General features: G+C 38.7%; 1 protein-coding gene across 1 annotated transcript; it reads left to right on the top strand.

Annotated features, from left to right (window-relative positions):
* The first annotated feature begins 5774 nt into the window (after positions 1-5774).
* On the top strand, positions 5775-11689 carry tbxtb (T-box transcription factor Tb). Its single transcript, XM_053620502.1, has 8 exons — positions 5775-6510; positions 7111-7375; positions 7745-7879; positions 7990-8051; positions 8189-8250; positions 8400-8576; positions 8894-9026; positions 10175-11689. Exons 1-8 carry the CDS (start codon positions 6305-6307, stop codon positions 10443-10445), a joined length of 1311 nt encoding a protein of 436 aa, XP_053476477.1. The 5' UTR covers positions 5775-6304; the 3' UTR covers positions 10446-11689.
* Positions 11690-14179: the final 2490 nt, after the last annotated feature.

The raw sequence follows: 14179 nt of genomic DNA, 5'->3' as shown, positions 1-14179 counted from the left end.
TACTCCTGATCTCGGCTCTGTCCTTTTGGACGTAGACAAACACACTTTGTGCTGAAAGCTTGTTTAGCGTGGACCTTATGAGAAGAGATGGTCAACCAGTCACACGGCAGTGAGACGAACAAACAGAAGCCCCCCTTTTGCCGAGAAGGTCTCTGTGTTCACCACAGCACAGACAAACATCACCAAGGGGTGAATGTCTAATTCATTTCACATACAAAGGAGATGGACCAATTTGGCCTGAGATGTCACATCATGCCAGTGCTCTGGGCCTTTGTAGGATTTGTTTAGAAAAGTGTTCTACAGAGATGTTAGGTCTCTTTGATAAAAATTTTTAAAAAAAACAAAACAAAAAAACACACATTTTGGATGCCTCCAGAATGCAGACTGGCTTAATGTAAAAAAAAAAAAAAAAAAAAAAAAAAAGGTAGGATTGTCTGTACTGGGAAAGGGGATCATAACGGATAGTTTATAGACTTTTGTGCTATAAGATGAAGTATTTCTCATTGAATAGGATTCAGAAAGCATATGTCCGCTTTTCTGATCTTGTAATCTGGAGACTTTCTTGCAAAACACTGAGCTCAGCTAGAATTTTTGGAGTTCATGAATTCAATTAAAACACTCATTTAAATGGAGATATTCCACTATTCCTCTTTTATATTTCTAAGTTCTGCAAATATTTTTATTTTCATATGCCACGTTAATTTACTCAACAAGCTCTTTGGGAAGAGAGCTATAGACTTGAATGTGACATTTTTCCTTTTAATATTTTAAAAACCTTCACAAAGTATAAGCAGTTGTCTCCTGTGTGCTGACTGGTCTGGGTTGTTTTGTGGCGTGTTGTCTACAGTGGCATATAGACGCGAAGCACACGGTCATCCTGATGGCCGCTAAACAGTTAAAAAGTGTTGCCAAAATGGGCTAGTGATGATTGTGAGAACACGTTACCCTGCTTTTTGACAGCTTTGAATGCTTAAAGTCTTCAGCCTCATGAGACAGAGTTGACAACTTGCCTGTCTGTGTGAATTCTCACCACGGCCTGGACAAACATGGCCAACCACTTGCCCTCCACGTCGGCCTCGTCAATATAACATTCCGCATCGCAATGCGAAAAAATAATGCTCCTCGTGCAATTCGATCTGAGCACCGACAGGGCTAAACAAGGATCCATAAGTTATATCTATGAACGAATGTCCCGAATTTGTCTCTGTTTATTTCTATTTATTTATGCTGTGCTTAGTTTCCATGAAAGGCACTGAGTCATAAGGTCTCCTCAGCATGTTGAATTTCTCACGTATTTATTTTCAGGATCGTTGAGCAAATATGGCGGCTCCTAGCGTTGCTTAGTCTGTTGCTGGGTTGACTGGAAAAATAATAAGACGTAGCTTAAATCATCCTGGAGCCATAAAAACCAAACGATGCAAATTCACTGGCGATTAAATCCTTTCAATCTAGGACATTATTGGCGTTTCATATTCTGGGGATGCCAGTGTATCTGTAGCTCTGCTCTTTTTCTCGCTGTCTGTGAATGGGCTTGATACAGGGCCGCTAGTTGCTACATGTTGATGTGAGTAAACTGTGCCCTGCTCCAACGTGCTTTGGAGGGATAGTTTGCACCCAGCAGACAAAGTGTGTCCTCACCCGGGTGCGCAGTGTTATCGGGCGTGAGTCGGGCTATGCAGAGGCTACTCTTGAGAAGTAGCACATCATTAGGAATATATTAACAACTCAACGCTCCTTCCATTGTCGACACGGACACACCGCTCCAGCTTGGTAATGCAGTGAGGGGAAACTGACAGGAATTGGATTCTACCAGTGGGATCTGGAGTGGAGGACAAAACATGGATAAACAGATTGTTAATCAGTAGTTTTCTAATCAGTTATTCTGTTTTACATCCACTGAGATTGGTTAACTCTTTAAATCGTATTTAAAGCATTTTGCTCTCCAAAAAAAGCTAATTGCTATTATTATACTTAAAAAAGTAGCATACATTTGACTTGCTTTGTTATTAATAGGCCTAGTAGTAGTAGAATGCAATGTAGTATGTTTAGCAATGTAGTATACATTCATTAGTGTTGACACACAAAAGAATGGCATTTTTACACAACTCCACAGTAACCAAAACTATGGAGCTGAGGGTATATCAGGAGAAATAGAGTGTATGTTTTTTTCCCTAATTTTGTTTTTTTTTGTATCCTTTGTGCATTCTCAAAGAGTGAAGGAGGAGAACGGGTCAGCACTCCAGTTCTTCAAGGCAAACAAATCCAGGAACAGGATGAATCTGTGCTATGGTTTCCCAGTGTACGTGTCAAACCACGGGAGATGTAATCATGCCGAGCGGGGGCGCAGGCAGGCAAACACACCTGCCGTGGTCACATCCCACTCATTGCTGGGTCCCACATACACATACATACTCCTCATAGTCTCTCGTTATTTTTACCTTCCACAGAATCATGTCTTAATTAGCATTTGGGGAGTCCTACAGAGATTTTAGTGGGTTTTTGGTGTCCCCTGTATATTTTTTACAGGATGCCCTGTTCACTGTGTGAAAGCAGTGATTTCTGGTAACAGGAAAATGTTGATCCCATGAAATGGGATGGAAATTGATTGATTTGGTCTGAAACAACAGTAACATCTTACAGCTGAAGAACTCCTTTATCAAAAAAGAAAATATTTATTCTAATTTGATTGTGGGTCCTGGTGAAACATCTGCCCAAAAATCAAAATCCATGAAAGTATACGTATCCCATACTGGTTTTCCAGATTAAGAAATAAACATAAAATAATATATAATATAACATTTCCTCTAAAGCATTTGCAAGCCTTTTGTAGCCAGAGAGCACGTTGACGGCAAAATATATTCCACATTCTCCCTCTGTGCAGGATTATTTCATGAGCATTATTTTAATTGTTTGTCTATTTATTGTAGCCACAGAGCTTTTTATTCCCACCAACAGAACAGATTAGGTCCATGTTGACATTATCTTTAGGCTGACTTATTTTTGAGTTGTTTAGGTTTGGATAAAACCCATTCGACCAGTCAAATAGGCTAATAATTATAAGAAGTCAATAATAAATGTAATAAGTTTGATAATGGTGGGTTGTGATTTCCACCACTGGAAGTCCATGACTGGACTGGGGGGGTCCTCTGATCCCTCTTTGAGAACCACTGCATTAAGTACGCTCGCAGAAGTTACACATACTCAAGTTTCCCAGTCGACAGCCTGGCCTATTGGAGAGGTTCAAGAATTATTGTTTTCTTTGTGTATACACATGAAAATATATTCAAAATATATTTGTTATTAGTGTCTAGCAGATCATCTTCAAAAGGTCTTTTTTGTTTTTTGAGTCCACTGAGACCAGAGATCAACACCACACGTATACCAAAAGGCAGAGTGAAAGGAAATGGTGAGAAACTGGATAGAGGAGAGGAGTGGAGTAGAGTCAGGCTGAAAAAAGGAAAGTGCTTCGTCAGACAGACGTGCAGGGTTCATTTTTATCACACCTCTTCGTCAGAGTGAATGTGGGCAAACGGAGCAGGGCTTGGCTGGAAGACAGAAGAAGGGAAGGCAAACAATGGAGAGACAGAGCTGGGGTGGACAAGGGTAAGGGGGTATTACTCAGCCCTGCTGCCCATCCATGCCATCGCCACTCGTTCGCAGAGGCTTCCAACCTCAGGTTCACCTCAGACGTCATATCACTCTTGTACACAAACATCATGGAGGAGATAGCATGACAGAAAACACGTTTTCCTACTATATCCCATAGCACTTAACATCTATTTTCCAAGCATAATCTTTTCACATTTTATTAGGACAATATGGGGAAAAAAGACTAGACATCAACTGTATGAGATTTATTTTTAAAAAATCCAGTCAAACTGGATGTTAGTGCCATTCAACAAAGCTATGGCACTGAATATAGAATGACCACAGCGCTTGTGTGTATATGGACTAAGAGGTGTGTGAGTAGTCACTTCCATCAACAGCTCTCTTCCTACGTCCTCCTCCCCTCCCCCTGACTTCTCACCCTTTGCTGTATGCATGTGCCCTTGTGTGGGGTGAGAAAGTCAGGTGCTGAGGCTGACACCCAAACTGTGAGATGTGACGTGCTCCTCGTCACCTCCAACCCCTGAGCTAATGTCATCCCCTACTACTGTGTCAGTCTCACTTCACTGTGGTGCATTTCCATGCAGTGTAGAGGTGATGAAGTAAAAAAAAAAAAAAAAAAAATCAGCATTTACAGCTCATTTTTTTATGATCCTTTATCTCAACAGGTGTTCTTGCAGGAGTTACAGGTACCCAGGTTTTCCACTTTGAAGCCCAGCTTCTTGGAAGAATTCAGGACCAACAGTGTTCCTTTGGTAATTTTCAAGCCCCTAACCACCCCCCCCCCCCCTTTAGTAGTTCTCTATCTACCTTTAGTAGTTCTCTATATGCAGATTAAAATTACTAAGAATGCTCTCAAAATTATGTTGAGAACAAATCATTAGTAACACACATGTAGAATGATAATAATAGATATTTATTTTCTGGTTCCTTGATTTAAACAGCGAGCCAATGAGACACTTCACAAATCAAAAACTGTATCTGTAACTCGGCGCAAGCTACGTCTCATGCACAGTCTGACTCTTCTCAACATCGCTCAGTCTCACAGGTCAGTCTTTCACACAAATACTACAACCCACAGCACCAGACTTTTTTTTTTTTTTCTTTTAAATAACAAATGAAGTTGTCTCATTCTTTGGTTGCATGAACAGTTTGCTAATTAAAAATGGACTGATGCCGCAGTACGATAAAGGATACAGCATCCAAGACATGGTTAGTTCATGCAATACATATAAACCAGGAGATCTGACACCTTTCTAAAGTTTATATGTCATTATCTAGCTTGACTTCCAATTATAGTTATCTCTCCATATTATGCAGATGGAGCATGTATGTCCAAACATAGTCTCAACTAAAGAACTGACATGTTGTAGTGATCCTCCACTTCCACCCCAACTGCTGAGAGATCATACAGCACCTGAATCCTCTGAATGCACGAAAGAGGAAATGAATGCACAAGTTGACCAGATGTCCAGGTTGAGAATACACTTATTGTAAATACATAGAATGATCTTAATGTACATTGTGATTTGAACATTACTGATTTTGCAGCTCTGAACAGTCTGAAGAACTGCAAAACAGCTGCAACAGTGCCAGCCGTGAGAAGGTTCCCCTGTCCATGGAGGATATTTATTCTCGTAGCATTTTACTGGTAAACGAATGTACATTTTTTATTGTTTGTTTGTTCTGTTACTTTTCCCATGTGTTGTATACCTAACTGATGCGATATGTGGTCCATTTCAGGGTAAAACATTTGACAAGAAGATGTGGAGCAATTATGCATAGCGAAATGATTTCAGCCTTTCACAGCTACAGCTGTTACAGTATAGTGACCAGAAGTTTTTTGTTTTTGTTTTTTTCAGTATAGCAACACATTGTGACTGTGTATTAAATGTTGTCACAATAGTTTTTCTCAAAGAGGGTTTAATGGTGGGAGTAATTGTTAGCTAGTTTCACTGTAATCCTAATCAATGGATAATTATTAATGCCAGAACACTTAAGATAATTTTGCACAAATGTTTTTAAATGTCCCCTTTTTTTTTTTTTTAAATAAAGATTTGAAAATTCCTAATTTATTAGTGATGTCCAAGATATGTTGAAGGGATATCTGATTCAGTGATCAAATTTCCCATAGGTTAAATATACTTAAGTGCAATTAAATTAATACCTGTGTGTACATTTTATTTATTAGATGATCGAAATAAGTTCAAATAATTGAGAAAATGTATCATTTATCTGCCCTTTATTTCTGGGAACATGGAATTATTCGTCAAAGAATATAAACAACTTAAACACAAAAAAATCGAGTTAATATGAAAATCGTGTCTAATTTCAATTTCATTTCTTTCTTTCTTTTTGTTGTGTTACTGAATTCAGTCACTTTTGGTTAAGGTAAAAACCATACAAATAGACTATAGAAAATAGTATCCCACCACCAAAACACCAAAATAACACGCATCCCACTGAGTCTTCCGTGTTTAACCAATCAGACACACGTCGGCGCATATCAAAGGATCAGGTTAGCCAATCAGGTGCGATCACAGCTGGGCTCGGACCACCGGAGCTATTTATGAGGACCCAAAGCCGCTCCAGTCTAACAGTAACCTTTAACTAACTTCTTCTGCATGGGGCTGAGTTTCTGACGCACAACGCGTGCGCACAGCTTGGAGACATCTAGACCGTTCTTGGATAAATAAACATGGCTTCAAGTGGCAGTGAGTGCTCAGGAAAAGCCGTCCAGTACCGGGTGGACCATCTGCTGAGCGCCGTGGAGAACGAGCTGCAGGCCGGGAGCGAGAAAGGAGACCCAACCGAGAGGGAGCTGAAAGTGAGCCTGGATGAGGTCGAGCTGTGGCAGAAGTTTCGCGAGCTCACCAATGAGATGATTGTAACCAAGAACGGCAGGTACAGCGATAAGTGCGAACTTTTTTTCTTTCTTTATTTATTTTTCAAGACTAATTGAAAATGTTAGCATTTCTGAAATCCTAATGTAGAATGTATAGACTACAAATGCATATAACAGTGGTCAAGTGCGAAACTATAAATACTTTCATCACAAGAGAATAGGAAGAAGAAGAAGAAGAGTGAAAATAGCTTTATAAGGAAAAATGAATGAAAAAATTCACAAAAAGTTTCGACTTCTGTCTAGTTGTCGTCACTAAAACATGCTGAGAGACATCTCTAATATTCTAATTTTATTAGTGCGACCAGACTAAATTATAATAAAGTAATACAGCTATAATTGTGTATAATTTCATTTATATCTAATATGCATGATGATAGGGCAGTAGTCAACATTTCTGCATTATATCTCTTAATATTGATCTAGAAATAACCTTTAAGAACCACTTCTTTCTTAGAATAGTTAGTATTCAATTTGAGACGTCATATTTAATGCATATTTAATGTTATTTGCAGAATGTTGTCATGCTTCTAAATTACGCGGTTTGGGGACGTGGCCTTAAAGCGCGCGTGCATGTCTCGTGTTTGTCGGTGCGTATACAGGCGCATGTTCCCCGTGCTGAAAGTGAGTGTGTCTGGTCTGGACCCGAGCGCCATGTACTCGTTCCTGCTGGACTTCTCGGCGGCGGACTCGCACCGCTGGAAGTATGTGAACGGGGAGTGGGTGGCGGGAGGCAGACCCGAGCCGCGCACCTCCAGCTGTGTGTACATGCACCCCGACTCCCCAAACTTCGGAGCGCACTGGATGAAAGCTCCAGTGTCCTTCAGCAGAGTCAAACTCACCAACAAACTCAACGGGGGAGGACAGGTTAGTACTGCACATTTTATACACCACATTCATTAAAGGAAAAAAAAAAAAAACATCTATCCAATAGATCATCAGATATAGGCTACCATCACAATTTCCTTTTGTTGTTGTTGTTGTATTAAATATATAATTAAATATTTGACAGAAGGTCCATCAATACTGCCTGGTATAAAATCATATCAAATCAACATCACTGTAAAAAAAAAAAAATTATTATTATTTAAATGTTTTCTGTTCTCATAAGCTTTCCTCATTTGATCACTTCAATTCCCAATATTGCTCAAAAATGTTATATACACACACACTACTCCTTTTCTTCACACAGTTACTTCGTTTACATGTTGTTCTTTTCTTTTCTTTGCTCTTCAGATCATGCTGAACTCCTTACACAAATATGAGCCGCGCATCCACATAGTACGCGTCGGAGGGCCACACAGAATGATAACCAGCCATTCCTTCCCTGAAACCCAGTTCATAGCAGTCACTGCATACCAGAATGAGGAAGTGAGTTGCATCATACGTCAGTTTTAAAACATCAGGTTATCTTGGTCGTGTCTGCAATGGTCATATGACGTTGAAGGGTATTTGTTAATGTAGCTTGTGTTTCCTTTCAGATCACTGCACTCAAAATCAAATACAACCCCTTCGCCAAAGCTTTCCTCGATGCCAAAGAAAGGTACATCAGTACATCATGCCCACAAAGGTGTTTGGTTCCTTTTTCTTATACTAATTTAATTGAGATGTATGTTGGGAAGGGGGGAAAAAAAAGCATAATCTTTTTGTTTGTTTGTTTGTTTTGCTTTTGGTTTGTAGAAGTGATCATAAGGAAATAATGGATGAAGTCAGTGAGAACCAACAGTCTGGCTATACGCAATGTAAGTTTGAATTTAAATTGTTTCGGTATTATTCACACAAACGGCATTGTGTATATTAAATATGATAAAGTGTCATATTTGCCTGGTCAGGAGTGTTTATTTGCTGCAAACGTGCCTGTTTTTACACAATTCGTCTTCTCTGTGTGTAGTGAGTGGCTGGTTTCTGCCAGGAAGCGGATCCCTCTGTCCTCCTGCGAACTCTCACCCTCAGTTTGGTGGCGCTCTGCCCCTGCCGTCCTCTCACAGTTGTGAACGTTACCCCACATTGAGAAGTCATCGCTCCTCACCTTACCCCAGCCCGTACCCTCACCGAACAACCTCCCCCAGTATAACTAACACACATACACACACACTTTTACTTTCCTCTCACTGGCACACATGACCTATGACTCCATGCCATTAATGAGAAACTCAAACAAATGCCACTAACTGTAGAATGTCTTGCATTCCTGAAGCTTTTGTGCACATCGGTGCTCAGAGTCGTAAACATGCATCCCTCAGTCGTGAAATGTTTGGTTTAATGGCTTAAGCCATATAAATATACACATAAGAGTTCATTAAACGGATTTTCTTTGCTTTGTATGTGATGAAGTTTATATCAGAGATAAGGAGGTATGTTTTTTTGGGTTTTTTTGCTTTACAGCTGGTTATTCCGAAAACACTTCAGCTTGTTTGTCTATGCTGCCTGCCCATGAGAACTGGCCCAGTCAACAGATGTCCTCTCACTCCAGCATGGTCCCAATGGGCCAACACTCTCCCCCCAACTCCAACTCCAGGTGAGCACTTTCCTCCATATAACAATGCGTATATAGAAATGGCTCTCAGTGATTCACTGATTATAGCTCATATTTGTATCATATCACCTCTGAAAGGTAGATATCCAACATTAACAAGATGTCTACATGGCTCTTGCAGTATACTTAGTGTGTGTGTGTGTATGTGTATATATATATATATATATATATATATATATATATATATATATATATATATATATATATATATATGAAATATGGAATTAATAATTTATTATAAAAATAAATCTTGGTTAAAGATTACATTTATTTGTATTAAATAATATACATATATTTTTAAAAAGTATGATCTAAATCAAATCTAACGTACCTGTGCGATACAATATGTGCACCATATTGGCAAATCTACACCTTTCACATTCTTCTATCTTTCACAAACAAGGTTATATTTTATATATTTAACATTGTACAACACACTGACACTATCTGTATATGAAGCCTACCATGATGTCCCTGAAAACACTGGAAAAAAAAACCCAGATGTGCAAAGGACTTTTTTGGTGGTGGTGGTGGTTTTTTTTTTTTTGCTGCTGTTGTTGTTTTTAATTCCACTTAATTAATCAATCAATCAATCAACCAATTAATTAATTCCATGCCGTTATTATTTTTGTTTGTAGCTTCCTGTGATATTTTCTAACCAATGTTGGTGATACTAGTTCCCAAATTATAAACAAACTAGTACCATAATTTAAACCACTGTGACCCTGACCAGGCAGTTTCTAAGGATGAACCAGGCAGTTACTAATGAATGAACACTGTACATTCATGTTAATATAATGTGGTCTATCTTTGTCCCATGCACTTTGTATATGTCCTCTCAATTGTGAGCACATGAAAGAAAAAACCTCCACAATTGATAGATAGATAGATGGATAATATTGCATATATTTTAGCATCTTATGTGTTTATGATGTACTACAATTGTTCTGTAAGTCTGAAGTATGTGACAGTAGTATATATTTTTAAATGCTGTATGCTGTTATATATATATATATATATATATATATATATATATATATATATATATATATATATATATATATATATATATATAATATATATGCTACACTGCAGATATCTAATCTCTTTCACATCCTGCTTTCTGTCAGTCAGTACACCAGTTTGTGGACTGTAGGAAATGCTCCGCTGACTCCAGTGTCGCAGACAGGTGGAATGTCGAGCAGCTTGGGTTCCCAGTACCTCCGTGGCTCTGCGAGTCATTATGCCAGCCTGTCTCACCCAGCTACGGTGCCCAATCCTGGATCTCCGCTCTATGACTGTACACCTGCCACAGAGGTGCACAACGTATCTCCTTACGACAACACCACCCACGTGCGGCTGGCCACGGCCTGGACACCCATCACACCTCCTTCCTTATAGACAGCAGAGCACGGTGCACTGATTTACCAGTGATAATGTTGGTTTCTGAACTAGCACTCGATCTATGCAACAGCACAAAGATATGAAGCCTGGATTCTTATGTTCAACTGCATTGAACTGAGCAAAGTTCATTATGCAGCGGGAAGGTCGGGGTGTTCGTAGGCCCTGTCTGGAGTTTAAATATTACTGCTGCTTCCGTCAGTGCCTTTAGATTTGTTTAAATAATGATTTGTGCAACGTTTTAAAATGTTACATGTGGGATTATTTATAGTTTTCTAATAGCATGGCGAATGTGTTCTGTACAGACAATCATTTGTACAAAGTGTAAATTGATTTATTTTAACCTCAGGATTTTGTTTTCAGCATAAATCATTCTGATAATATTTTTTATTTGTGAAATCAACTCAGTTGGAGCTGCACAATTGCTACAGAGCTACTGAATCTTAATTAAAAAACAAAATGATTAACTGATTGTGACTGATTTCAAACACACTTCAAGTCTTATATCTCCAATTAGATGGTCTTTGATACATAAGCATGTTTTTTTTTTTCTTTTTTCCCCATGAGCTATATTGTACACTGACTTACCAACAGGACCGTAAAATAGAAATGAACAAATCATAAACTTCTACCACTGACGCATGTGAAAAAGTGCTACTGGGATAAGATAATGCAAAAACACAACAGTTAGGATTTCTTTGGAATGGGGGTTCGAAAAGTACTGAGAGATGACATTTATGTGAAAGTATAATATAATATATCAGGTGAATAATATTTACCATTAGCTTTAATTTGATTAGCCAATTATGTTAGCTGCTGAGATCAATGCTAGTCTAACATGGCATTAGCAAAGAAAACAGGCTGACTTAGTTCAATATGGACAGTTAATGTTAGCAAATTAGTAAAACCTACCTCAACATACTTTGATTTAGTTTGTGTGTTTTAGGGAGACAACGGATACTGAAACTGAGGCATTGCCAGTGGTCTTCATCCTCAAATCCTACACTGCAGTTCGGTGGCTTATCCCTTTTCAAATGCAGATGGCTCTGGTGCTCATATATTGTCTAGCATGAGATCATGACTGCAGGTGATGAATCGGCACAACCTTGATTTGTAACGAGTATGTTTGAGGTCTAAATAAAAATGTAAGGAGTAAAAAGTATGTTTTGTCTTGAAAATCTAATTAACTGGAAGTTAACAATACATACAGTCATGTTTTAAAAAAAAAAAAAAAAAAAAAAAAAAAAAAAAAGGTACACCCCATGGAAATTGTTGGTTTTTTTTATTTATTTGGACAAGCAAACATTTGATCCTCTGATTAGTACCTGTTAATGAAGTTGATACACTCTAATCAAATTACACATAAAATTGACATTTTGTGGTACTGTTCACTACAAAAACTACTATTTAAATTAATTAAAAAAAAAAAACCCATCAGTCACATGGAAAAAGTAAGTACACCCCTACATTTATCACCCCTTCAAATCCATAAAATTAGAATCAGGTGTAGATCAGGTGTCAGTGATTAGAACCTGCTTAGGGACTGTCTTATTTATACCCCTCTCATATCTAGTGTCTGGTGTTCCTTTTGCTGTTGAGGTGTGTGGTGTCATCATGCCAAGATCTAAAGAGGTCTGTAAGGCCTTCAGAAAAAAAGCTTATGGGTGCTTATGAGTCTGGCAAGAGATTAAAAAAGATCTCCAAATTATCTGAAATACATCATTCCACTGTAAGGAAAATCATAAATGGTGCAGAATTCAAGCGACTGCCAATGTGCCCAGGACTGGCCGCCCCAGCAAGTTCAGCCCAAGCGCAGCAAAGAAATGTTATGGTTTGGGGTTGCTTCGCCACCTCAGGGACTGGACAGCTTGCATTCATTGATTCGACTATGATTTCTGCGTCATATCAAAGAGTGGTTGAAGATAACGTGAGACAATCTGTCTGAAAGTTGAGGTTGAACTGAAAGTGGACCTTTCAACAGGATAATGATCCTAAGCACACTAGCAAATCCACCAAGGAATGGCTCAGAAAGAAGAAATAGAGGGTTATGGAATGGCCTAGTCATGTGACCTCAAGCATAAATCACAAGAGTTTAAAATGCAGTAGGAAATTCTACTGTAGACATGAAATCATCAACTAAAACATGAGGTTATGCTGGTAAGTATCAATTCTGATAATAAAGTTAAACAATAAACTTTCTCATCCACATCTGGAAATGTCTGAATCCTGTATTTGTCATTCTGTTCAACGGGGTAATTAAAAAAAAAAAAACCTTCTACTTTGAGAAACAAGAAGGTTCGTCCATCCACTTTCTGTATGAGTTATCCTACACAGGGTTGCAGGGGGGTCTGGAGCCTGTCTCGGGGAACTTGGGGCACGAGCCGAGGAACACCCTGGGTGGGGTGCCAACCCATTGCGGGGCACAAACACACACACACACTTTGGACAAATTGGAAATGCCAATCAGCCTACAACACACATCATTGGTCAGGGGGAGGAAACCCCCAAAGCACAGGGAGAACATGCAAACTCCACACACGGGGCAGAGACAGGATTCAAACCCCCAACCCCAGAGGTGTGAGGCAAGTGTGCGAACCACAACACCCCTGAAACAAGAAGGTAAGTTTTTTTTTTAATTAAAAAAGTAGTCAAGTAGTACATAAAAGGTATTTATATTCTTCCTTCACCATGTGAATGCATATTTTAGCAGAGTAAAATAAAGTTTTGCATGTCTTGTATGATCATGGCCATCATCTATTTGTTCACTATAGGCAGCTTTTGAGCAACACCACAACATGTGAATGATAGAGAAGTAAAACAAAGCATTTACACTTTCTGTAATAAATACAAACTGGGCAATAACATACTAGGTTTGAAGAACCCAGAATGCCTTCGTCTTCCCTCCATTCCACTTAAACATATATATTGGCAATATATCTTCAAATACATATGTATTTCACATGCACAAATCCTTCACAGCAACCTTAAGAGGCAACAAGATTATGGCCTCATCTTAACAGAACTCGCAACAACAATGTTTCAAGACTACGTTTTGAGGCTTTATGTGATTTGCTTTATGACTACTATCAGCATACAGGCTATGGGAACTTTTCATTATAAAATAAAGATATTTAATCATATTTACCTAGGTACGAGCTCTCTATTTTATCAAGTAGCAACACTGCTTTTCACAAGCTTACAGAGAAACTCATGGGCCTGTTTGAAGTGACAACACTAGCCTCCTCTCAGCACTTCCATGGCTTACTCTGCCCAGTGCCATTCAGCTCTGTTTACTCTTCTCTTATGAGCAAATTCCACTCACTTAAGTGAGGAATTGCATCTATCTGGAGGTGTTTAGGACAGTCATGAACAGACACGAGGGAATGTCAGAGCTAACTCCAAGTTCTCTGACCCTGGATTATGAAACGGTCGCACTGATTTTAATTGACACGTTTATGAGAGGGACATAACTCTACTCTGGTGTTCTTTCAATTTTCTTCCCCGTAATGATTCCAGAAAGCTAAAAAAAAAAAAAAAAAAAAAAAATCGAGTATCAAATAACTTCTGAATCATGACTGACCCCTGCAGTCTGACCACAGCTTTCTAACAAGCTATAATAATAATAATAATAATAATAATAATAATAATAATGTCACTGCACGTATATATTACAGCACAGTGAAATTCTTTCCTTCTCATGCCCCAGCATGCCAGGAGGTTAGAGTCAGAGCGCA

The sequence above is a fragment of the Ictalurus furcatus genome, chromosome 3 (genome assembly GCF_023375685.1).
Source record: "Ictalurus furcatus strain D&B chromosome 3, Billie_1.0, whole genome shotgun sequence".
In the NCBI taxonomy this organism is placed as follows: Eukaryota; Metazoa; Chordata; class Actinopteri; order Siluriformes; family Ictaluridae; genus Ictalurus; species Ictalurus furcatus.
The sequence above is the reverse complement of the archived record's forward strand: the minus strand, read 5'-3'. Positions and strand labels throughout refer to the sequence as shown.

Bases quoted from the DNA above. Each gene is read 5' to 3' on its own strand.
- tbxtb (XM_053620502.1), top strand. From the start codon at position 6,305: ATGGCTTCAAGTGGCAGTGAGTGCTCAGGAAAAGCCGTCCAGTACCGG. The intron at 6,511-7,110 runs GTACAGCGATAA...GTGCGTATACAG, and splicing joins ATTGTAACCAAGAACGGCAG to GCGCATGTTCCCCGTGCTGA. The intron at 7,880-7,989 runs GTGAGTTGCATC...GTTTCCTTTCAG, and splicing joins CTGCATACCAGAATGAGGAA to ATCACTGCACTCAAAATCAA.